This window comes from Pocillopora verrucosa, chromosome 9, assembly GCF_036669915.1.
Source record: "Pocillopora verrucosa isolate sample1 chromosome 9, ASM3666991v2, whole genome shotgun sequence".
Classification (NCBI taxonomy): Eukaryota; Metazoa; Cnidaria; class Anthozoa; order Scleractinia; family Pocilloporidae; genus Pocillopora; species Pocillopora verrucosa.
This window is the reverse complement of record NC_089320.1, coordinates 1112177-1137558: the sequence shown is the minus strand read 5'-3', so window position 1 is coordinate 1137558 and position 25382 is coordinate 1112177. Positions and strand designations below refer to the sequence as shown.

General features: G+C 36.9%; 3 protein-coding genes and 1 long non-coding RNA gene across 5 annotated transcripts; 1 reads left to right on the top strand and 3 right to left on the bottom strand.

The window, feature by feature from the left end:
• Positions 1–16: 16 nt before the first annotated feature.
• On the bottom strand, positions 17–3144 carry LOC131771394 (uncharacterized). Its single transcript, XM_059087178.2, has 4 exons — positions 1710–3144; positions 1481–1540; positions 1268–1357; positions 17–1141 (listed from the first exon to the last, which is right to left on the bottom strand). The coding sequence occupies exons 1-4, from the start codon at positions 2730–2732 to the stop codon at positions 1088–1090; spliced, it is 1227 nt and encodes a 408-aa protein (XP_058943161.2). The 5' UTR covers positions 2733–3144; the 3' UTR covers positions 17–1087.
• Positions 3145–4279: 1135 nt separating this feature from the next.
• LOC131771367 (uncharacterized) lies at positions 4280–7479 on the bottom strand. Its single transcript, XM_059087149.2, has 5 exons — positions 7389–7479; positions 5412–6535; positions 5191–5250; positions 4910–4999; positions 4280–4788 (listed from the first exon to the last, which is right to left on the bottom strand). Exons 2-5 carry the CDS (start codon positions 6432–6434, stop codon positions 4735–4737), a joined length of 1227 nt encoding a protein of 408 aa, XP_058943132.1. The 5' UTR covers positions 6435–6535; positions 7389–7479; the 3' UTR covers positions 4280–4734.
• A 9079-nt stretch (positions 7480–16558) lies between these two features.
• On the bottom strand, positions 16559–18285 carry LOC131771162 (uncharacterized). Its single transcript, XR_009339166.2, has 2 exons — positions 18012–18285; positions 16559–17869 (listed from the first exon to the last, which is right to left on the bottom strand). It is a non-coding gene; the product is annotated as an uncharacterized lncRNA (long non-coding RNA).
• Positions 18286–19471: 1186 nt separating this feature from the next.
• Positions 19472–24975, top strand: LOC131771137 (calmodulin-like). 2 transcript variants are annotated; one of them, XM_059086904.2, is made up of 5 exons: positions 19472–19620; positions 22965–22992; positions 23177–23320; positions 23827–24066; positions 24718–24975. In XM_059086904.2, exons 1-5 carry the CDS (start codon positions 19585–19587, stop codon positions 24744–24746), a joined length of 477 nt encoding a protein of 158 aa, XP_058942887.2. In that variant the 5' UTR covers positions 19472–19584; the 3' UTR covers positions 24747–24975. The 2 variants fall into 2 exon arrangements, with proteins under 2 accessions (XP_058942887.2, XP_058942896.2); XM_059086913.2 differs by lacking the exon at positions 19472–19620 and adding an exon at positions 21065–21212.
• Positions 24976–25382: the final 407 nt, after the last annotated feature.

Genomic DNA, 25382 nt, shown 5'->3' with positions numbered 1-25382 from the left:
TCTATATTCATATCGATATTGTTTCCTCTCTTCTAGTATGTAAATGATTTACGCGATCAGTAGAGAGAAAGTAATCCTAACGTGTGGTCATGACAATTAAATTTTGATTTTTTTTTTTTTTGCAGCCACAGTAACAGTGCCTAAACTCTTTTCGTGAAAAAATTCCCCTCCCAAGGCTTTAACTTAAAGACTATTGGTAAAGTGAGTCAATTTTTGGACAAAGGACATCTTGACACTGAAAACATGCTGGTTTTTGATCTTCATTTCCACTGAAAACGAGCCAAGAAAAAAATCAATGAGGGAAACCTGACATTATCTATGAATTTTTTTATGTCCCACTGTGATAGAATTGTTATTTGTATGACATAGTATCTCACAACCAAAACAATAAAATTATAAACTTAAAATCAAACTAAAAACTAAAATCCCATCACATTTTCCTAGTTTTTAATGAATTTTATTGATATTTTATTAGCTGTTTCAATCAAGATGGGTTTTTAGTTAGCAGGTTTACAATTTTAAACTAATGAAAACGTAATGATTATAATAATTCTCTCACGAAATGCCTTCTATCAAGTAAGACTTACTTGGCCCCCTATGAAAAAAGTACTGATATCATTACATTAGAGACACAGCTACTAATATCACGCAAAATAGAACTTTTCATTACAGCGCCAAAATGCTAAATGTGTTGAAAATACTTTTTCTCTACTAACAGAAATACTATCTACATGGTGTTCACTAAACCTATCATGGGATATCTAAAATATTTACATCATTCGCTACACAATGTAAGAGTTATTAAATTTGGAAGTGTGTTCTTTTTTCTTTAATCACAATTTCCTTCGGTTATTGGAAAAGTGCCTCTTCAGAAAAAATTATAACTTAAGGACGAGCTCCAAAATAGCAATTACACTGGAGGTTATAGTTTCCACCCACATGGAACAAAACAATAATTAAATTTTACTTCAACATGATCAAAATTTTCAGTACTTGTGATTACTTTTCGATGGAAGTCTGAGAATCGACACATCTTTTAATGTATTTTGCATTTCTAAAGAACTAAACAGTGTCATATCTTTAAAGGTCAACGCGGTAAAGATAAGAGAACTGCAAAGTAGGACACTATTACCCCAGCAATCTGAAATGAGAAGTAGATTAGTACGGTGAAATTTTACAGAATGTTTAGGCGTTCAGTTAAATTAAATCACAACTCAATCATAAGCTAATGGAAACTGGATATGATGAAGATAATGCATTAGCTTACCGCTAAGGACGTGGACTTGGTTATGACAAGCAGTCCTCCAATTGATAAACCCTTCGGTTCTCCTTGAAGGTCGAGTAAAAACAACAATACCTGGAAAAGATGGGAGAGGAAGGATGAGAGTTTTGAAAAGGATTGGAAAGGCTGTACACAAGAGTGTTGCCTTTGATTCGCGCAAGTATTTTGGAAAAAAAGCGTTAAAAAAATAGAAGTTACCTTAGCTTCCTCCGCTGTAGAGACGGGCATAGTTTGCAAAATGCTCTGAAAACTGTGAATCTGAAAGACAAATGTTAAATTATGAAATTTAAGTACATGCACAAGAGCATAATAAAAAAACACAAAAAACGAAAGGTCTACACCCACCATCTCTATTAGGATAAAACTTCAAATCCAAAATGTTTCACAAATAGGATAATCAATAAAAGACATGTTTCCCCTGACAAACCTTTTCGTTGACTTTAGATCCAAAGAACAGGACAGTTGCTAAGATTCCTGCCGCAACAAAACACCAGGAAAGAGTGGTAGCAAGGGCCATTAACTTCATATCCTCTCGGAAAATGACGGAGTTGTAAAAACTGATGCACAACATTGGGATGTATAACGCCACAACTCCGAGAAGGAGTGGAGCGAGCATCTTGTCGGCAAGTTCGACCACCTCGCATAACCTGTGATGTTCCATTTTTAAAGATGTAAAGTTCGCTGAGAGCGGAGGTAGTGATGACATTCTCTTATAAAGCCCATCAAAACATTTTAGAAGGATTCTACAGGTTAGATAGAAGAAATACATCGAAAGTAACCAAACAGCACTCCCAGTAAATAAAGAGAACTGCGCAATCACTCGAAAGCCATACCACTCATTCCAAGGCTTACAACAAGCAAGGCCAAAGTTCAATTTCTGATCACTAACAATAGAAAACGTAACAGTTTCCACATAAAGTAAACAGAGAACTATGAAGCCTTTTCTCGACTTTTTCTTCACTGAATTTAAATTAATACCTCTGCTGTTTTCTAATAAGCTCAGAAGATATTGTTGGAACCGTGACTTTTTGCCAATAGCCAGAGGAAGAACAATCAATGAGGTTATTCCACAAATAACTATTAAAAGGTTGCCAAGAGTAAACATCAAAAACACGAATACTGCCCCTGAAGCAAAAATCCCGGAGACAGCCATAACGAAGTTTAAACATAAAAGGGATATCATCAGACCACAATACATTTTCGAGCATATATTCCTTCCTTGTCGACTGGTCGGCGTGCATTCCAAGTGTTTTAAATTGGTTTGTCCATAGTACGCTCCGAAAAGCTTCAACAACTTCAGCACAGGGCTGTATAATTCGTTTAATGACTTTAAAATCTGCTCGTTGCCAGTTGTGTCTTCAGGGATTGAAACGACGAACGATGATACACTCTTTTGACGAGAATGGAGGGACCCCGACATCTCCTTTGTTATTGATACTTGAGACAGCATATTTTTGTTATTTGAAGGAATTTCGGTCTAAAATGCGGTCCATTCCAAACTAGGGTAACCACTGTTGCTTTCCAAAACGCATCAGAATACACAGCTAATGCAATGTCCCAACATGCCTTGAGCAAGCTGCAGTGTTTTCAATCGCATTATAGAAGAAACGGAAGAAATTATTGATTGACGCCCAGAATTGGAAAATTTGAAAGCAAAACAAGGAGGTTCAGTTCCCGAAATGGCGCCACCGAGGCTGAAGTTCATATACGTAGTCCGGGTTGAACCGGGCGAAATACGGCAGAAATTCTACTCGAAAAAACGACCCATTATTGACTAAATTCTCTCACTTGTTACTAGGGCCGCGTTAACCAAGTCGAAACGAACTGTTGACTCGACAGTTCTAGAATAATTGGAAATGCGTTTGAATTCACTGCCCACTATTTCATTATAACTGGTTGCTCGCTTTATTGATAGTAGTTGGCCTTGTTTGTTTATAAAAATGATGTTAAAATTACTTCAGTCAGGCATGTTGCTTATTTGCATTTTTCTGGCGTGAATTTGTTCCTTTGAGACTAAGTCATGATGTCCTCTGTATTTCTTCTCCAGGAATGTTTCGTGTCAGAACTTTTAATGTCATATCGAAAGGCATCGGCTTTTAACATGGAGGGGAAATAATTTTTTCTAATTATTTTCTTCTTCCTCCTAAAAGATATTTGGAAGTAAAGTGATCTATAATTTAATAGCTCTTGCTCTGAATATTAAACATCGGTGCCGTTTGCTCTTTGCACGTTTATTTACGCGTAACAAACAAAATTAAAGTGCGTAGCTCTCTTGTGTGTTGTTCAAAGGAAATTAATCCCAGCCTGTTAAGGGCTCATGTGTTTTCGGCGATATTTGACCAAATAATAGTTTCAGCGTAGAAGAGTTTTCGACAATGGGCAATATATTTCGGGCAGAATTGTTCCAGAAAAATTAATTTGATCAAATTTCCATATCGTTCTTGATTTAAACATTTCCCTACGAAGATCGTACCGTTAGCTTCCGAAATGAGGAGGGAATTGTCATTATGCGTGCGCGGTAATGTGGCAATTCTTTAATGAACGATAGATAAATGTTTCATTTTAAACGCGCTCGAACTCAGTATTTAATCAAGAGAAATATTGCGGTTGACACAAATGCGCATGACAGAACAACTATTACGAGAAAGATAGGGAACTGCCAAACTTTAAACAAAGTAAAACAAACAATGAAAAAGAATTGATATCAGCTTTTTGCAGAGACACAACAGTTCATTGCACAATGTCGTAACACACTTTGTTAAATGTATATCGTGCTTAGAAAGCAAAAAAACGAAAGGATAAAAAATTATGAATTGTAGTTAACTAAAGAAAAATACATCACATTTTCCCAGTTTTGAGAGAATTTTATCGATTAAGACGTGAATTTTCTTAATCAACATGGTTTTTAAGCAACTTTTACAAATATCAATGTGAACTGATAAAAAATTAAACACTAAGCAATCTCTAAAGAAATTGTATCATTTGTTATAAGCCTAGTAATATTACTAACAAAAGCCGGTTCTTATTATAGCGCCATAATATTACAAATTTTTACAATCCTTTGTCAGTACAACCTACAAAACTATTATCATGGCTTACAATAAACCTATCAAGGGCTATCTGAGCATAATTATAAGGATTTGCATCAGTCACTAAATAAGACTAATTATTAAATTTTTACATATTTCATTTCTATATCACAATATTTTCGTATAAATGAAAAGCATGCTCCAGAGCACAAGTCATAACTTTACAACAACCTTTGAAATGGCAAGTCTACTGAAGGCTGCATTGCTACCAAAAAGGATAAAATGTCACAAGGCTTCTCCTTGACATCAATTTTTACCTCGAGAAAACCAACAATTTCAGTGATAGAGACTAGCCCTCGATTGAAATCTGAGAACCATCTCTGTCATTGACATAACTCTAAACGATGTTATATCTTTCAAACGTCAACGCGGCAAAGATAGAAGAACTGTGAAGTAGGAGACTATCATTCCAGCAATCTGAAATAGAACATTATCAGACAGTGAAATTTCGCAAAATGTGTAGGGTTTTCATTAAGTTCAATCTCAATTCAATCATAAGCGAGAAGAAACTAGACAAGATGAAGATCACAAGTCTTACCGCTAAGGATGTGGACTTAGTTATGACCAGCAATCCTCCGATTGATAAACCTTTCGGTTCTCCTTGAAGGTCGAGTAAAAACAGCAATACCTGGAAATGGTCAGAAAGGAAGAAAGCTTTAGGAATTGCTAAAAGCATGGGAAAGGCTTTCGATAACATTTGTTGCCTTTGGTTTGCGTGAAGCATTTTGCGTGAAGCATTTTGCGTGAAGCATTTTGCGAAACAGGAAATGGGGGTTAGAATAAGGTAATAAATACATAGATAGAGAAAATGAGAGTTACCTTTGCTTCCTCTGCTGTCGAGACGGGAAGCGTTTGCAAAATCTTTTGAAAACTGTGAATCTAAAAAAAAGAATCTGAGGAATACTAAGTGTATATAAATAGGAACATAATAAATATACTACACCAACCGACGGTACAACAATAAAAATGCAAACTGGTAAATCAAAAACGTTTAAAAGGCAGATCGATCAATGAACTGATATGAAATTTTCCCGGCACACCTTTTCGCTGACTTTAGATCCAAAGAACAGGACAATTGCTAAGACGCCTGCTGCAATAAAGCACCAGGAAATATCAGCAGCAAGGGCCATCAACTTCAAATCCTCTCGGAAAATGACAGAGTTGTAAAAACTGATGCACAGCATTGGGATGTACAACGCCACAACCCCGAGAAGGAGTGGGGAGAGCATCTTGTCCGCAAGTTCGACTACTTCGCATAACTTGTGATGTTCCATTTTTAAAGATGGAAAGTCTGCTGAGAGCGGAGGTAATGATGACATTCTCTTATAAAGCCCATCGAAACATTCTACTAGGATTCTACAGGTTAGATAGAAGAAATACATCGAAAGCAACCACACTGCACTGCCAATAATTGTAGACAACTGCGCAATCACTCGAAAGCCAAACCACTCACTCCAAGGCTTACAACAAGTAAGGTCAAGGTCCAACTTTTGATCACCGATAACGGTAAACGTAACAATTGGTACATAAAGTAAACAGATAACTATGAAGCCTTTTCTCGACTTTTTCCTCACAAAATTAAAATTGATACCTTTGCTGTTTGTGATTAGGCGACGAAGGTATTGTTCGAATCGACATCTTCTGGGAGTAGTTAAAGGAAGGAACGCTAATGAGGTTATTCCACAGATAACTATCATAAGTTTTATAAGAGCAAACATCAAAAAGACAAATTCTGCCCCTGAAGTAAAAATCCCAGAGACAGCCATAACGCAGTCTAAGCATAAAAGGGATATCATCAGACCACAATATATCTTCGAAAATATTTGTTTTCCACGCCGACTGGTTGGCATGCATTCCAAATGTTTTAAATTGGTTTGTCCATAGTACGCCCCGAAAAGCTTCAACAACTTTAGCGCAGGGCTGTATATTTCGTTCAATTTCTTTAAAACCAGCTGGTTGCCATTTGCGTCGTCAGGGATTGAAACGACGAACGTATCTGCTTTGTTTTGGCGAGAATGGAGTGACTCAGACGCCATGTTTCTAGGTGATACTTGAGAGGACATATGCCTGTGATTTGAAGGCAGTTCCGTCCAAAATATAATGCAGTTTGTCTTGAGTTTTTGGTGGCGGATCCAACAACAATCCCCAGTGCGTTTACTATGTTCTGTTTGTTGAATAAAAGGTTGTTATTTCAAATGCATTAGTAAACACAGCCGAATGGCAAAGTGCAATTTTCGAGCACGCGCACAGCGGGCCGCAAACGACGAACAGCGGGCTGTTACTGCACTGATAAACAGCCCAATGAGAGGAAGGCCAGTGATGACGCAGAATCGCGGAAAAACCGCTCTTTAACAGCGCTTACTTTGATAAATGACTTTACCTTTATTTATATTAAGCAATGAAAATGACGACATACTGTCCACAGAATAAGAAGGAAACGAAGAAGGATTACTTTAAACAATGTAAAATTATACAGATATAAAAAAGCGAAGAAATTAAAATTAACAATGATGACATGATGCAATTCCTGGAGATGGGCCACAAACAAACCAGTAATCAAACATTGATGACATTTTCTTTTATCCACATTAAATTACACGTTATTGAAGAACTTAAAATGCATAAACATTTTTTTCTTGGGAAGTTAAAATAAATTTAATCCCAACTTGCTCAGTTTTAATGTGCTTTCTAGGATTTTTGAAAGGGAAAGCAAACAAAGTTAATTAAATTTCACACGCTGAGTTAAAATACAAACTACTGATTCTGTCAAGAGCCGAAAAGAGTTTTTAATCAAGAGAAATTTGTTGAAGGTGGATATTTTCGGGGAAGACATGATTTATAATTATTCTCGCTGCCAATACAAAAACTTGAATATACAAAGGAACAACATTTACTTAAGTCAATCTCCACGAGGGTTAGAAATACTAGTTTTGAAGGTTATACTTGGATAACTGTGCGATGACTTATATATACTTCAGCTGTAATATTTCTCACGTCTAATTAATTTCAATAACTACCTGTTCTTCCTTTAGACCGGATTTTATGTGATGCTGGAACAAACTTTGAGTCTCTTTGTCTTAACTCGTCGGGATAGCTATTCCTCTTGAGATGAATGAAAATATAACGCAAAAGCACATTTCTCAAGAAGACATATGAATAATTATGGAAGAATGGCAGCAGTAACCCAAAATTTTTCACATGCAAATTTTCAGAACATTTTCATCAACGACTTCTTTTATGTGTGTGTTTCTAAACAGCCTGCTCTGGCAAAGAGCCTATTTTGCAAAGAGCCTGTTCTGGCAAAGAGCCTGCTCTGGCAAAGAGCCTGCTCCGGCATCTTCTTAAAACTCTTTGCCTGGAGCATATTCTTGACACAAAGATGACTCAAATCATTCACGAACAACAGAGCAGGGACACTGACAACTTTTTTCGGTGTATGTTACCGTTGTTGTATTCTTTTGGTCTGTTTGTTTGTGGTTTTTTAAATTTTCTACAATGTTTCTTTTTTTTTTTTTGTTTTTGTATTTTTTTTCTTACTTGAGTTAAGTCTTCTTGGCTCTCTTTTCCGTCTTTTCTCCCCTCCTTTTTATCTGTTAGTTTATTTTATTTTGTTTTGGTTATTTTTTGTTCTTTCGTTTTGTTTTGTTTTGTTTTTGGTTTTGTTTCCTGTTTTCTTTTCTTTCGCGCTAGTTCACCTCGTAACTTCGTTTTGCTTCTTATGTGTGTTCACTTTTTTCTTTTTATATTTGTACACTCATTTTTTTTTTAGTGTTTTGGCTTTGTTTTTAAATGTTTATTTTCAATTAGTTGTTCTTTTGTTTTTTTTTTATTTTGTCTTGAGAAACTAAAAACTGATGCGTTTACCCTTCAACGCACGAAAATAGTTCCATAAGGGTTTTTTACTCCTTCAATCTGATTAGCTTTAGAAGTTCCACATGGATCGTGGATGGGTGCCATGGAACCTGTACAGATATCGAAGAAATAAACCAAACTCCGTACACCCCTGTCAGTTCTCAGCTTTACACCACATTCGTTAATTCCAATTATAGCTGGCACAACATCAGCACATTTTTGAGTCCAACCGTTTATCATTCTGCAGGTAATATCTCCTTTAAGTCTTTCAACCAAACTACCTTCAGCCGGCATGCACGCAATCCAGTTATTGATGTTGGATTTGATAAGAAATTCACTTCCCAATAATTTCCAAAGACTGAAATTCATAGCTCCAAAATCTGTCTCACTTAGAGGCACCTTCGTCAAAGACGAGGTTTGCGACACGAAAGGCCAGTTGGGGATTGGAGTTACGGCATTGGTGTCACTCAGGAAATTGTTGTAATCAGTGAAAGTATAGCTGTAAACAAGAGTCCAGCCGCCGCCATCAGTTTCCATATCACAATACGCTTGGAAAGCATTTGGGTTATCCTCATCTGGGTTAATCCGGTAAACATCTGTTGGATAACTAGGTATTAGGCGCTTAACCTCCTTGCAAGATTTAACAACGGTAGTGTTTTTCATGCCTAGGAGAAACAGGAGAATGCAGCATATGTTAGTGCGATTTTGCTTTATTTACTGACTGCTTGTTTGTGGCTTGGCGTTTGGTACATTGCTTCATAAGCATACTTTTCACGTCCTAAAGTAAACTTTCATTCAATAGTTAGATCACTGTGTCTCATAAAGGGATCGCATCTCAAGGCTTACTTAAAACTCTGTACATTAGCTAAGGTGCTGACGTAAAGAATTTTTTACCGATCAAGAGCTTCTTTATCTGGTGATCATTTCATTTATTATTGTAACCTAAATGTGTGATTAAGCGGTAATATCGTAAGGGCAAATTGGATGAAAATCCTTCTTGGGGGTCAACGGGTTAAGGGATTTGCTGATGGGGGCTGATTGATCGATCGATCGATTGATGAGGTCTAACGCGATCACGCGTTCGATATTTGGTGATCTATCGATATACCGTTTAAATGATTGGATATTTTATTATTTTTTTGTTTGTTTGTTTGAAAAAATTATAACAAGTGTAATCAAACCTTCACAATTCCCTTGAGTTACTCCAGGCTTACAAAAGCATCTTTCTCTATTGGAACTGTCCCGTTGGCAAACAGCATATGAAGGGCAGAAAACATCACCACACATTTCCTGTCAAAAACCACACGAGGAAAAGAGTTCGTCCTCTGTTCTTCCTTTCTGTCTCACTGCGCTCTATTTTTATTTCCTAGTCTTAAGGACAGCTAGGTTAAGCAAAAGCAGACTATACAATGTAGAGCCCACTGAGATAAAATACAGTGTTAGATTTCATTCCTGACAAACAGAGTTCCAAACTTTACTCTTCAGCCCTCGTCCTCTACTCTCAAAATTGATTTGAAGAAATGATGATATTTACCTGAGCTGTTTGATACACGAACCCGTCTCGAGGTTGTAAATCATCTGGGTGGGATGATGCATCTACGTCGTTCAGTTCACAAGTGAAGCCATGTACTCTGGCCAAGGAGGGACCATAGTTGTAAGAGAAGCAAGTCTTCTCCATGTAACATTTCAGCCGGCAATGCTCCTCGTCTTCAACTTTGAAATCCACAATCACGTGGTTTGAAAGTGCAACACCAGATTTAGCATTTGTAAATCGGAGACTTCTGCAAATATCTTGAAAAATGAAAGAATGCAATTATCATTGGAAAAATGATGCTTTAAAGGTAAGTTTCCCACAAATACTGCAGTCTGTGTGATGTTCTCCAGTGAGAAAGCAAAAAATGTAAAAATGAAAGAAAATGCAGAAAAGAAAAATGTAAATGAAGTTCACGTGACCAAGTGACAACATGAACAGTCGAGTTGCCACGACAACGTCAAAGGAATTCAATTCCTAATTAACATATTTGATGAGGATCTTTACCGTCACTAACTACAAGAGTATCTTAATTTGTTTCTTCTTAATTTCCCATTGAGGGATTTTAATTTGTCAAGGTTGATTGCTGGTCGTTGCAATTCGTGTGGCTATGCACAAATGCCGTATATTTTAAAGAAACTTTTAGACTAAATAAGCCCTAAACTCCACCATTTAAAGACGGACATGAGAGAGAACTGTCTCTGGACCTTTTACTTGGTTTGCCTTTAAACAAACAAATACCATAAAACAAACCAAAAATTGCACAAATTCACTAAAATGAATATAAATCATAATTTTAGAAGTTCAAAATTTTCTCAAATACTTATAATTACTTGATGCAACAGTAGTTTCTAGGAGGCTATTTCGCCCATCGCATCGCCACTCGACTAGTGTTCTGATCACTTCTCTTACATTTGGACATCATCGCAAGAGCTGCATAAGTGTATAAAGTGACATACCACTCACGAAACCATATTTTGGCAATAACCAAAGAAGTAGTGATACCAGAAAGACCTCTTTCAACGCCATCAGGAAAGAATTGTCGTTAAGAGTCTTAAGAGAAACTATATCATAGCTGTTACCATTAACCGGGTAGTGACACCTTTCATGGCAGAATTTTGACAATTTCTATTTCAGTGTTACAGCGAAGATGAAAGGAGTTTTGATGGGGTCAGAGTCATAATGAATGTTATAATTACATCATTAGTTACTATGGCTATTGGATAGCAATCAAAACTAAGCTATCAATAATTTATTACTTCTAGCGAAATTGCTCATTTGTATACGTATAGGACGTCCTTTCAATTGAATACTAATTAAAAACTCTCCTTTTTATTTATTTATTTTTTTTCGTTTTCGTTAATGATATGACTTTTGTTTGAACATCTGCTAGAACTTAGCCTCAATCCGCTTTGGAGTTGACTGCTGTTCTTCTCGCTAGGAATTATCAATGTGACAACATTCAGTTGAGCTGTCAACTCAAATCACCATACTTAATGACGCACCCTTATACCGAATCCCTATGAATCTCGTTCAATCTCATTTGGGCATATCTTAGAGCAATTTAATTTCTTTCACACAGCTCTTTCGACAATGAATTTCATCTCATAATCTTTTTTTTCTTTAATTTGAGAGATATAGTCCAGCTAAGACAAATTAAATCAGAAATATCAAAATCACGAAAAGCGTGTCAGCAGAAAGTTAAGGAATATCTCTCAGTGAATGTCATCTTTATTCCCAAGTTTTTGGTGGGGAGTATTCGATCAGGCTTCGCGTTTCTCGAATTCAGGGGATACCTAGGGATTTCGTTTTTGTAGCATGAATTGGAGTATGCAAATTTGCTGATTCTCTCAAACCTCCCGCGGTATCTAAGCATGTATTGTCTTTCTTCTACCTTATCCAGACTTCAAATTTTCTAACTAGAAAACCGGACAAGTTCTTCGAAAAACACTGACATGCCACCAAGGCCCAACGAAGACAAGAGTTCTAATCCCCAATTAGAAGTTTTAGCCCACCCGGCTGTCAATGGTATCTTTTACATCTGCGAATCCGCTTAATTGTTTGCAAAACTTCGCAATACGAGTATTTTCTTTTCTTTTTTGAGCAGATCCAGTGACAAGCAACTGACTGCTGATTTCACCCCTCTTGGTAAGGCTTCGTTGGAAAAAATTCTGTATGCCTTTTCTTGGGCACGATGGTAGGAAAATCGGTTATGGTCGATGGATTCCGTTGGAGAGTCGTTCCATCGGTCATGAAACTTAGCAGTTTTTCAGTGAATTTTCTGAGTTCTCATTTTAGATGAATTAACAAAAACGATTCATTGAGGCATTAGCAGGTAGAGAAATGTTGCTTAGAGCTTGTGAGACTTCAAGAACCGTTCATGGGTCTCTTAGTCGACAACTTTAAATATTTCCAGAGAAGTCTTTTATCTATCATACCAAGAAATTAACAACAAAGTGAGGATTATTTTGACTTTCAGACAAAATTATTTGATAGTAGTAATCAGAAGGATTATGAATGTATGCTCAAACCCCATAAAGAGCTTTTCCTCCATAACTTAGGAAAAAAACTGGCTCCCCGTTGATAAAGAGTTTTCTGTGCGTCTATCGATAAGCTTATAATACCTCTGACTTATAAAATTACAAAGTTGATCAATATTGCCTATATATTCCTCTAAAGGATATGTCATTATTAGACTAGTTTCAGTCGAGATTAATCATCGGTATTTTTCAATGCACATTTTGACATTACCGTAGGAGTAACAGCTTATGTATAATTCCGGCAAATCCGCAAAGATAAATATCACACCGGCTGTCATGTCTGATCTGCTAATGGGTAATATTCATACCTGGGCCACCAAATAAGAATGCTGCCCGACAGAAATATATCTTTAGTCTCTAAATCATTGAATTTGTCCTATGAGATTCTCCGTTTTACAACCATCTTTATGTTTTACTGAGGAAATTTTGGACTCTGCCTCAATTTTTAACGTTCGTAAACCGCTGTGAAAGACTCTTTTAACAATTAAAACTCCCCAGCGATGCTGTTCGTCATTCCAATGTAGAAACGGCGGTTGTTAAAAATAATTCTTCAATCCAAGAGTTAAAATTCTGTGTCTTCGATAACAAGAACCTTAAACGTGCTATTGTCGATCGTATACTCCTCTACCGTTAATTCTTCTTGTTTGTGAAGAATTTGCAACAAAACGTTGACCATTTCGAATTTCGATGTAGTTCGCCTCAGTCCAGCTTCCGCCAAAGCCTTTTTCTCCTTGAGTTTTTGTTCCTCTTCACTGTCCAGGTAATTTGTTTTGCTCTTTCTCAGGGCACACTCTGTTTCTTGAAGGATTTTATCCAGATTTGTTTGGACTCTTGATATAGCATCGTGTTGGGCCTTTGAATTTTCCATAGCAACCTTCAGGATTAACTGTTACACAATTGAACGAGATCTAATTGCTGTAATTGTTTGGTAATCGAGTCCTCGTCGTTGAAAGATGTCTCTTTTCTCCTTTTTTCCCAACGTCTTTGTCTACTGTTCTGTATCAGGCTAGATTCGTTCCACGAGAGAACAAAGATTCACTTGAAGAATAATTCTACCCTTGCTGCTTGCATAAGCGACTTTCACGGAAATTTTATCTGCAATCGCCATGTAATCACATCATTATAATGATCATATACTACACCCTTGAATATTTTCAGGTCTTAAAAAGTTTTCTCCGATCAATCAGCATTCCACGAGTGACAGCTAAGGGTTGAAGGGAATTTTTTGCCGATCACACCAGGCTGTAGATTAGAAGCCGCAATTCAACCAAACTGGCTACAGAGCTTTCGAAATACCGCAAGCGCGAACAATGCAATGTAGCTGTGTGTTAACTCGCAACGCTTCGAGATGAATGCAAATTTTTTTTTCGCTTATCGGCAAAAATGAAAAAGCTTATCAGACAACGGAAATATATTTAAGGGATAGAGATATGGAAGAGATAAGCCTTATTGTTATTGCATTTATTCTAAAAATACCCAAATAAATGACTTTAGCCGGATTAAGGTGTACGCGTCTTATAGGTATCAAATTTAGATTTTTTTCTGTGTCTAAATTTGATTCATACGAAATCCTGTTTGTTTCAAAACATGTACGTGTCGCAGCAGGCAAACTCAAAGTAGCTGACCCAATATGAGTCCTTTTCCTTGCTGGATTATGATGATAAGAATCTAAATGCAAATATCACTTTGCGCCTCATTATAGGGGGGTAAGGGGAGGGAGGGAAAGGTTAAAAGTGAAATAAACAGACCGGCCATGCAGTCGGACACGTCTTACGATGTTTCAAGGAAGGGGTGGAGGTACACTTCTCCGTATAAAAAGTTAAAGAAAGTACTTTGCAGAAGTAATGAAGACGATGATCAAGGAACACCGTGCGTTGTTTGTGGTTTGTTCTTGATCTTTTGTGTTGAAGATGGCATTTGTCGATCAAAAACGGGGTCAGGATTTAAAAAAAATTTGGTGTCGCACCCCTATCAAGAATCTGAAAAATTCTCCCTCTCCCGAGGCGCTCTGTTCTTTGTGCCTGGAAAGAATAATGAAACGATTTCAAAAGAAAGAAGGAAAGAAAAACCTTGACACTAAAAGTCGTACACGGAGATCGTACAGCAGAGCATTCTAACACTGGGACCCTTCTCCAAAATTAGAATTCCCAACCATTCTTGAAATCACTAATTTTAACCCAACTCCTGCAGTTACAAAAAACGCACAAATTTGTCCACATTCAGTTTTTAATTCATATCTCAACAAATATTTACAGGAATAACACCTACAATATGTCATTTTAAAGTGTATAAAATGGGCTTCTCAGGAAAAAAAAAATTCATCATTGAAACCCAGGACTTTCCTAAAAAGTAAAATTTAAAACACAAAATAAGTAAGACATAGTGTAAAACTTGAGGTAAAAGTCACTTTTCCTCATAGGTATAGATTAATCAAGATTAATTGATAGCAGAAGTTAATTAAACTGAACAGGAAATTTAAGTTTCATACATACCCACCCTTAATCTTGGTGGTTTCAGGAAGTTTCATCTGATCAGGCATTTCATTCGGGAAACTTTGGCTCTAAATTTAAAGTTTACAGAAGGACGTTTGTATGTTTAAGACAGTGGGGGGGGAGAGGGGTGCACTGTATAGATATATTGAACGCCCCTCCCACTAAATTAACAAGAGGGGAAAAAAAAAAGGAGAAGATGTCTAAGAATTTCGAAGAGGTTAGGAGGAGTTTAACTATGATGGATGTGATGTTATTGACGTCAAATATCGCCCATCTACCCGATTAAGGATTACGGTTCACGGTGGGAATCCCTGACAAGAATAAATCTCTTTCGTAAAGCCCTTGATTTTGAACTCAATCCACATTAATGTTTGCTAGGTTTTATTTACTGAATCTCTACTCTTCGACATATTTTTTCTTCCTCGTTCGTTGTGAAAGGTAAACAATATTACTATAGTTCCCTAGTGAAAGAGCGAGTGCTCGGCCTTCTTCCGGGAAGTATGTTTTCGCTCAATGATATAACATCCTTCGATTCTCGGCAATGTTTTGTAGAAGACCTACTGGCAATTGCAATTTCAGACATTCCGCCTTCGTCTTATTATGTCTGGCTATTTTACCATTTCACTCTTAAGATCTTATTGCTTATTCTTCTAACTGTCTACCACATAATTCTTAGGATGTTAGTTAGAAGAATTTGATAGTAAATAATAATCCCTATTTGGCATGCATATTGACGAAATCTCATTGTGTTATTTTTCACTATGACAGTGCAAGGTGTCGGTTAAACATAACTATTTACAAGAGAATATAAATCTCTTGCTATCTATCAAATCCTAAAAACGTCTCCATTGGAACTGAGTGCCGTCACATTCAGCCAGAAGAGAATTATTCAGCTATTATTTAAAATACCAAGAGATTATGACCTTTTCTCTTCTATGTTAAATTTTCTTGAAAATGGACATCATTAAGTTAAGATTTGCTTCTCCATCTCTGGTTAATCCATTATTAAAACCTTTTCACAATGAGCGGGAGCAAGTTATCCCATACTCTCAAAACATCTTTTTCGACGTTAGCACGATATACACTTTAATTATAGCCCTGGTCTGTTCCTGGCTGGTCCAAGAAGAAATTTGTATTCACGCGCATCTTAAGAAAAACGAGCATTAATGGCAACTCATAATGTTTAGGGCTTCCTGCAGGAGTTTGGGCCAATCACACCGGTCGTGGCAAATGAGAGTTCCGTTTTAAAATAACTGATCTGTTCAGTCAGTTCTTATGAATCTGACTCAACTCAAGTCGACTGGGACGAGTCAGCTGACGAAAGGCAGTTTACACTACGGTACATCGCGTGAAGGACTGAAACGAACAGGTCACGCTTTACGTCATGTCATATCGCAATGATAACACAACTTTTAAGATCCACCATATGGATTTTTAGATTGCTTTAAGGACCCTTAAGCCTTTGGAAAGTTTATCAAAAGTGACCGATAAGTCTACAAGTCTCTGGATAGGATGACTTGCATCTTTGAAATACCGTATTAAGCATAACGTTTGATAACAGACAAATTTCAGTTTGGAACCAAGGGTTGCCGCAGACTTTTCAATCAAGGTCTCAACATTTTTTATTCAACCGAGTTTTCTCGTCGGAGAAAGGCTTGCGTTGGGGAGATATCTTTACTCAAGAGGAAATGCTGACATGAGCAGCACCTTTTAACTTTTTCTCAAAAATCGTTTTGGAAAATATTAAAGAGAATCTAGCTGTGGAAACGAGATGCACAAGTTATCATATAATTGAAACTCACCATTATCTTATAGGCTTAATCTGTAAAGCATAGGTTCTTTAACAGATTGATGCAAAAAGTTTCGTCTCTTCCCGCACACACACGCACAAACAAATACGAGAATGAGCTACAATTCTTACTAATGACAGCTTAAGATAAACAGAGCTTGTTTGTGAAGGTCAAAGTTGAAACATAAACCATCTGTAGCGTGTACATTCGCATACCACAGTCAAAATCCACTCAACCTTGTATTTTCCTTGACTTAAGCGCTGCCGTATGTTTTGTTTCCTGAAGCAACACCGCTGTGTTGTAGATGACAGGTTCACTTGAATTAAAGAAACGTTTTACCACATTTACATGGAGTAGATATGTAACAATTGAAGGTTACAGTTTTTTCGGGGGGGGGGTCTTTTTTTTTGACTGATGATAACCAGAAGTGGCGTGACAAAGTGGTTACATCAGTATATTTCCAGAGAGTATTAATGCGAGAAAAATTCAGAGTTCCATTTGATATCAATCACTCATTCTGCAGGGTTAAAAGGCCTTATGATACTCTACTTATTGTAAACCGCAAATAACTATCATTTCGTGTCTGCAAACTTTATCCTCCCCCATTTCTTTTGTTATCAATGTCGCCGATATCGGTGCAATGTCCTAATTTCAAATCGCCATTGTTGTCCTGAACGTATATACAACTATGCAGTAAATTCCTTATTGCAAGATGATGTCCCAATTCTCCGCATGTCATAGTTCCGTGTCCTCCAGAACGTGAACCTTAAATGTATATCCGTTCATGGTATACTCCTTAACAGTTTGGACTTCTTGAACTTGTAATATCTGCACTAATAAATGGGCTACTTTGTCAATTTTTGCCTTGTTGTGTCGCGGAGCGTGTTCGTTGTACAGTTCTGTCAATTCGTTGAATCTTGAGCTGGATAATTTGGCAAATTGCTGTTCCCTGCTTTGTCTTGAAGAGCCGATCTTTGATAATCTCAGAAAGAAAGCCGCATTTTCTAAGCTGGTCTTTAAGTTCGAAGAGGGCATCCTTGCCGATTACATATATAAGAAAAAAAAAACCTTCTGTTTCTCAGAATTGACGGTGAAAACGTCCTTGTCCTTGAGATTTTGCTCTGCTTGAATCGTTCACTCTAGTCGTTTGCTTCGACGTCTTTCCTTTGTCAAATTTGAAAGCTATGCGTGCATTTTTCCCTGTCTCTGTCTCTGTCTCTGTCTCTGTCCACTTATCTCGTGCAGATCATCATACGTTGCATCTTGACAGAGCTGAAGATTTGATCTTGACCCCTGTCAAAGAAAAGGAGCTTTTTAGGTTTTACCAAAATCGATTCCCTCAAGATTTGTTTTTCTCGAGATTGCTATCACTACATGACATCGATAATTGCTTTGTAACACAGCCGGAAAATTCCGAAATACCATTGAAACGTACCTTCTTGTTTGCAAATGTCGACGACCTGTTTTCAGAATAGGCACCTTAATTGTAAGATTATACGAGTAGTTGCGTGAGAGCTTGTAACAAGATTCTGTGGCTTACCACCAATGAATAGAGCTTGTTTAGGAAAACAAAACAATTGGAAATTAGCACTGGCGGACTTCAAAGTTCAATGATATCATTATCCAAGCAGAACCCTTCATTAAAAGTCCAGCTGGAAGTTCATGTTTGACTTTGTTTGTTCCGTTACCCTTGACATCTAATATCAGGATACACGTAGGCCACCTTAGAAAGTCTGTCTTCCGAGAATATAAGATTACTACAGCAAATGCGTTCACGGAAACATCCTATAAAGGAACAGAAAAAAAATGAGTGGAATTTTTTAATTGATCGCGAATCATTGTGTATAGTAATAATAAGCTATACATTAATCAGTACAAGCATTATCAAAACATACCTCGAGGCATTGAAGCAATCAGTGCTGCTGTGAATTTGGAGCAAACACAAGCTAGGTTTTTATAGTTTTGAAAAATTCAAAGGCAAACGAAAATCCTTAAGTTTTTGGCAAAAGTATAAACGTCATATATAAACGATAGCACTGACCGACTTAAAAAACTATATTAGTCAACTTGTTTACTTGAGTTAGAATGCAGAAACTCGCTAAATATAGTTTTGAATTAGGCAGGTAATTATCTTTATATAGAAAGAAATACAATAGGCAGAGTTCAAACGTAATGGAAATTTTGGGAAGAAGGCGGTTGTTTACGATGCACAACTTTCCTACTTGCAAAGAGATATGAAAAAAATGTTCTCTTTTCTTTTCTTTTTCTATAGGGTAAAATCAAGACCTGTTGAATTTTTTGTAGTTGGGTGGACTAAAGTGATGGATCGATAAGGGACATAGAAAATAAAAACCACATGTTTGGGTCAAAGGTTTCCATGGCGCATATGCATTCGATGCGTTTTTGCATGTATGTACGCATGTTCGCTCGTTTTCCGGTTTGTTGTTGTTGTTGTTGTTAATTTTTTTAATTGACATAGTTAAGAATGTACCTTTAAAAATTCCTTTTCGTGGAATTAATTGCTTATAATTTCCAAAGAGGTCTCCCTCTTTTAGTTTAGACTAAAACTCTATTTTCTCAGTCTCACAACTCTCGACATTTTCTGAAGTGTTCTGACGAAGCTCCATCGTACAACTAATGGTATTTCTAAGGATTTTTTTTCTTCTTTTGTAGGAAAAGAAAGCTAGACAAAAGTAGCTAAACTGCCAGAAAAAACGCTTTTTCTCTTTTGCGATTTTCTATGGTTAGTCTTACCTGGAGGCAAGACTCGCAAAAATATACTCGACCCAGGCCCTTAACTACGTACTAAAATACGCGATATCAAAGGATTTAATTACTCTCCCTTGAGACGCGCGAAAATACTTCGGTGGCATGCTATTCTTAGGATGGATTTGTGACGTGTTAAGGCCTTCCGCTGTAAACATTCGACTTATCTTACCCGTCACTCCCTTGCACAAGAACCGTCAATTTTAACACGTACGGTCGAATACCTATGAAACGGCAGTGAAATGGCAGCTCTATCGGTGCAAGTCAAAACCAATCTGGTAAGCTTGACGCCGTAATAATTCCTTTTAGATATTGACTTTCCTGTATCAGAGACTGTGAGCTTTAACCAGCTAGATTATTCTCAAATATAAACACTAGCAATAGCAATTTGGTTTAAACAATTTACTTGTAGGATTGTCAAAAATAGTGCTCTGACTAAGAAATAACATCACAGATATCGATAAAAGTCGACTTAAAATGTCAATTATTAATGTCCTTCTCTTACTCTGTGACATTGCACGGCGACTTTGTCATGATAAACTCTAAAACGTTTAGGGACGTGACCTCGGCTAAATAAATAAGTAGAGGACTGGATGTCCTGTCACATAAATTAGCTTTCCTTTGAATTACCCGCCTGTTTTGCTGTTTTCGGTGTCCATTCGTTTCCCCTCTTTCCGTCAATTTGCATATTTACTTTCGTGTCCTTGAGTGTTCAGTCGATTGTCGGCAAAGCGTGACATGTGTGACTTCCTATCTCAACTTGGCATCACATGTCAACGCTGTCTTGCTTCACACAACATTTTTAAATGCGGAAAAGCTATAACAAGTATTCTTGAGTAACTCTACTTTCTGTAGTGCAAGTGCCGGGATACTATTTAGGAAATATCACTCTCCCAGACTACACCCCTTGTCTAGTAAGTAACACAACAAAAATACCCATCAAGCAGAACATTTCAAAATGTCAAAGGAAAGTTGCAATCGTGGACAAGTGTCCTCGAAGTTTTTCATCGTTATTGTACTACATTTTGGTTTAACTCACTTCCTACTCAATACAACAATTCACATGAATGCAGGAACAAAGGGAAATGTTTTTGAACCGAGGATAAAGTAAAACAGCGGCATACGTTATTTAAAAATAGAGGTTACAACATACTTTACTAATAAGTACTTATAAATACGAATAAGTTCGATCCATCAAGGTTTCTTTTTCTTTTTTTTTTCCTTTTTTTTTCGCAAACTAATGCACATTGCAGTCTTTGAGTTCTGAAACTAATCCTCTCGATGCTACGGGCCACTTCTCTGTGACAAGATCGAGTATGGCAGCCCGGCTAACATTTTTAAAACAGCGCAAGCAATCGATCAACTTTACTACTCTATTTATTTTATTAGGGGCATATAATCTAAATTAAGAGAACTCATTGCATCAGTGATCGAGGGCAAGTGCTGGAAATTTCGCAGATTCAAAGAATCATTTTTGAAGACTACAAAATACCGTTAGGGAATTTTAAAAAAAGTCAGTGTGATTTCCGCTACAATTTTACTGTTTTCACATATTGTGATCGCTGCAACCTGAAATTTCTTTTTCTCGATCAATTTTAGCTCTGTTAGCATTTGTACTTTAGGTTCTATAGGGAATGTGCTGGGCTCGTATCTTTTTGTGTCCTCATCGGCTTTTAGAGGACCTATTTGCATATGACGTCACAATTGTCACGGATCTCTTTGATGCTGCTCTGCATTGCAAATATATTTCCTAGAGCATCGTACAAATTATCATTCGCGAAGCGACGCTGTAGTTACAAGCGTTGGATCAAAGGAGCACGTCACTTTGTCAAAGAAGTACCGAACTCAATCAGTCCAGTTGAAGAAAATGGTGAGTTAAAGATGATCAAATGCTTTCCTTTTAGCATTCAGGTGTTCTTGTGAAGTGAAATTATATTTCAATAACATTTAGTACATTAAAACGAGACACAAACAGCGATCATTTCGAAACGCAGTCCATCGAATTCTTGCAGCAAAATTTAAGAATTATATTAATCTTTCCCTGTTTCAAAAAAAGGCGACACAAAGCTGACTTAATCGAGAGCATTTCACAAAAAGTTAACGCTTCTTTCGTGAAAATTTTGCCTCCTACATCTTTATGTGCTTCAGTGGTTGCTGCAGAATTTTTATCCACCATTGAAGTAATATGCAGCTAGAAGCAGAAGATGAAAAGACAGTTTACGGCGTAAATTTTGCTTCTGAAGATATATAACTAGAAGCAAATGGTTTTGAATCTTTAGAGTCTTACAATTTAAATGTCCTTTAAATTCGTGAATGAAAGTTCGCCAGAATATTCGAGAGGAAAGGGCGTTCAGACGCTTGTAAACAATCAGAAAAATCCCTTGAATATGTACCAATATTAGCTTTAACTCTTTTTGTTTCTACTTGTTTCATTAATTAATCTTAAGCAAATTGCAGGACGAATCCGCAAAAATAGTTAAATTTGTACAATTTAGATGGATAAAGTTTGTTTGGCGAAGTGAGTTTGTCCACTAACTACACAAAATATTTGCATAAGTCGGCATCGTTCGTCACGCAACAGTGCTTTTCAATGCAGTTAAAATTGGTTTTTCAAAACAGAACCCCGAAAAAACTCCTATATATATATTCTATTCACGCCTCGTCGATTCGCACCTCATATTTTCTGCTTATCACTTCAAGGTGAAGAAACTTCGAGACAACTTCAATACTGCTTGCAGTTTATGCAAAATTTACAAACACACCCATTGCGGTTAAAAAGTCTTGTTCAATCAGGCATTTATTTCTCTGCTGAATGATTTCGGCTTTCCAATATTTAAAAAACAAAACAAAATTTCCACTTGATAGCACATGAGTCGTGCAAAACAAGGCGGGGCAAGAGTGTACGACTCTGACAAATCGATGTCGCATTCTTAAAAGCCATTCACATAGTAGAATCAAATAGACTGTCGGGTAATGACGAATATTAGCAAGGTGGCACTTTCCATTCTGGCCTCGCCGACATTAAAATATATAATGTGGATGTATTTACATCTACCTAAAATCCAAAATGCGGAAAGGCAGGGAATACTTCTGCAGTTATTTTTGTACTTTTAATAATACTAATGATATTAATAATAATACTATAATAATAATAATTTTAATAATGATAATGATAATAATACCTATTAACCTGTAAATATTGAATATAAGTTACTGTAATAATACTTTAAGTGGAGATTCTAATTCTTGGAGCAGTAATAGAAGAAAATGAAATTATTGAAATAAGTAAAATGTTCCTGAATACTTGACTTCATTGATTTTCATGCACACTTAAGGTATTCATGAAATCATTAACTATCACTCAAGTGTTTCCTTACACTGCGGCAAAACGTGCTATAGTCATTGATGTTAATTCCTCATGGATGTTGGGATTTCATTAAATCTGCAGTTGAAAATCTGAAAAACTATTTATAAAGTTTGTACGGTGACAGCAATTAAATCCATTGTTTAATAAAATGGGATTTTTATTACTTCAACGCCTAAAAACGTTTTTTGTATTGAAATAGTCGTCAAAGTATGAATTTTGAAAGTAACTGGTGTTTCCTTTTGTATCATCTCTCAGGCCAAGTTTAGCGAGAGGGAAAAGAAACGTAAGTAAAGTAAAAAACTTGTTTTAGACAATGTAAGCGCAAACTGCAAAGTTACTTTTACTGTCATTTCTATCGCAAAACAGTAATTTAAATTCACTTTCTTTAGATAACACTTCTTGGCTTATCTGTTCAACAAAAAAAGTTTTATTTGACTCATTTTGTGTATTTTTTCAATCACAACCAGATTTCCGTGAGGCCTTTGAACTCTTTGATCACGATGGAAGCGGTTTCATCACCACTGACGAGATAGGAGTTGTCATGAGGAGACTGGGACAGAATCCGTCCCCATCGGAATTGGAAGACTTGATCAGGGATGTGGATGCCGATAGTAAGTGAAAATTTTGATACTCTAGCTCTGTCTAACACATTTGCAAAACCAGTGACATGATACAGAAATAAAGACAAAAGAACAGTCATGTAAAAAAGAACATATTTCCATTTTCAACGCTCAAAGCTTACCATCTTTATTAATCCGTTCAATCTCGACGCTGTCGATATGGCTGATCCTAGCATTACTAATACCCTAATTCACCCGTCATAGTTTTTAGAAAGTGTATTTAAATATATAAATATTTTATTTGATTTCTTTCAAAGAAACTCCTGTCGGCTGAAACCCTTTTCTATTGTTCTTGATTTTCCTCGAGAGGGCATGTTCCTCAAATCGCTTCTCAGCGGACTGAGAAATGTTCTGGAATTACTTATTGAAATTCAGGAACTGTGATTGCGACCAGTAAACTTGCATTTTAAAAGATTAACCAACCTAGTTCCTATTTATGAATTCATTATCAACCAATCAATGTATAACTTAACGAGTCTTCTCATTCATTATTATAGACAGTGGCCACATTGACTTCAACGAGTTTCTAGTCATGATGTCTCAGACAAAAGAGAAAGGTCAGCAGGCGGAATTGCGCCAGGCCTTCAGGCTCTTTGATGCAGACGATGATGGTTTCATCACGTTCGAGGATCTGAAGAGAGTTATGCGTGTCACTGGAGAAAGTTTGTCGGAAAAAGAATTGAAAGACATGTTCACAAAGGCAGATATTAACAAGGATAGCCTTGTTGATATGAAAGGTAAAGTTTGCAATTTCTGAAAAAGGTATACACAGATAGGGTTCAGAAATAGGAAGGTAGTATTTGGTCACTTAAGCTTGTGAGCAGGCCGTCATTATAAGCGTAGCAGGCTGCACGTTTCACCGCCTGTGGGAAGGTTTGAGTCGAGTCGGGAAGAGGTTTTGCCGGAAGTCTGGAACTAAGGAGTAAGTGCTAGACCCCTCGCAGACCTGTCAACTGTTCGCGTTGCTTTAAGTCTCATAATTTCCCGCGGACTGAGAAATGTTCATGCTGAAGCGCCAATAATGGGGGTCTCCTCTCAGGTTAGACAGTATTGTCTCTCGTGTATCTTACAACCTTACCATGCTAATTTTGCTATCTCGCTCAACGCCAGAACGATAGAGTAAGGCGTAGATCACCAGAAATAAATGTATATCATTTCCTTTATCGAGACCACTTCGATAACTGTATGCTTCATGTATCTGTAGATGAGCCCTCCTCGACGTTTGAGCTTCGATCAGGCCAGCTATACATGGTGCGTAACGCATTCCAAATCACTTCCCTCTTGCGCGAGATCGATATAGCGAAGCACAACAACGTCGTTGCTTAGCAATGTTTTTCATCATAGTTTTTATTTATTTTCATTTTATTATTTTTCCTATCTTTCTGCAGAATTCACCAGGATTGTGAGCAACGAATAAATGGACTTCTGTGCCATAAATTTGAATAAGCCAATGAATGATTTGCAGTTTTTGTCTTGCCAAACTGCCGAGTTCAAATATTGCTAAGGTTTAACATTCGTTTGAATGCATACGTACCTTTTGTTTTGTAATCAATCAGGCTTTGCCTGTTTAGAAAGCCGGGGTTAGATGAAATATTATAAAGGCTTGATGTTAGCGATGTTAAAAATAAAATACTGCTTTGTGTTCCCATTCTGGTTTCTTTTATCTTAAATAGATTAATCGGACTTGTATGTTCAGTCCTAGTGGCGGTTCGTTGCTTAAGTTAATGAACCCTAACTCCCAATCGAGATGGATTTTTTAATTCTCCTTACAATTTCGATACATTGTTCTCCTCTCCCTTCTTCGCTCTATTTTAAGATATCAAGGTGGTAATTAAGTGTGCGACAGGCGCACAGCGGAAGATGGGAAGAGCTTCTCCGTCGCCTTGGTAGTTCTAGTCCTAGTCTCCCGATCGAAGCCCCAGAGAGGTCTGAGGACGAGACAAATTATCCATCAAATACATGATGCACGAGAATTAAAAAAAACGAAGAAAAAAAAATGATGAAACTTATTAGCGAAAGAGTGTTGTCTTGGCAAAACAGAAAATATTCCGAG

Bases quoted from the DNA above. Each gene is read 5' to 3' on its own strand.
- LOC131771367 (XM_059087149.2), bottom strand. From the start codon at position 6,434: ATGTCCTCTCAAGTATCACCTAGAAACATGGCGTCTGAGTCACTCCAT. The intron at 5,251-5,411 runs GTGTGCCGGGAA...TCTTTTTTTTAG, and splicing joins GATCTAAAGTCAGCGAAAAG to ATTCACAGTTTTCAAAAGAT. The intron at 5,000-5,190 runs GTAACTCTCATT...GACCATTTCCAG, and splicing joins CGACAGCAGAGGAAGCAAAG to GTATTGCTGTTTTTACTCGA.
- LOC131771394 (XM_059087178.2), bottom strand. From the start codon at position 2,732: ATGCTGTCTCAAGTATCAATAACAAAGGAGATGTCGGGGTCCCTCCAT. The intron at 1,541-1,709 runs GTTTGTCAGGGG...TTTGTCTTTCAG, and splicing joins GATCTAAAGTCAACGAAAAG to ATTCACAGTTTTCAGAGCAT. The intron at 1,358-1,480 runs GTAACTTCTATT...CATCTTTTCCAG, and splicing joins CTACAGCGGAGGAAGCTAAG to GTATTGTTGTTTTTACTCGA.
- LOC131771137 (XM_059086904.2), top strand. From the start codon at position 19,585: ATGGCAGCTCTATCGGTGCAAGTCAAAACCAATCTG. The intron at 19,621-22,964 runs GTAAGCTTGACG...ATCATCTCTCAG, and splicing joins TGCAAGTCAAAACCAATCTG to GCCAAGTTTAGCGAGAGGGA. The intron at 24,067-24,717 runs GTAAAGTTTGCA...ATCTTTCTGCAG, and splicing joins TAGCCTTGTTGATATGAAAG to AATTCACCAGGATTGTGAGC.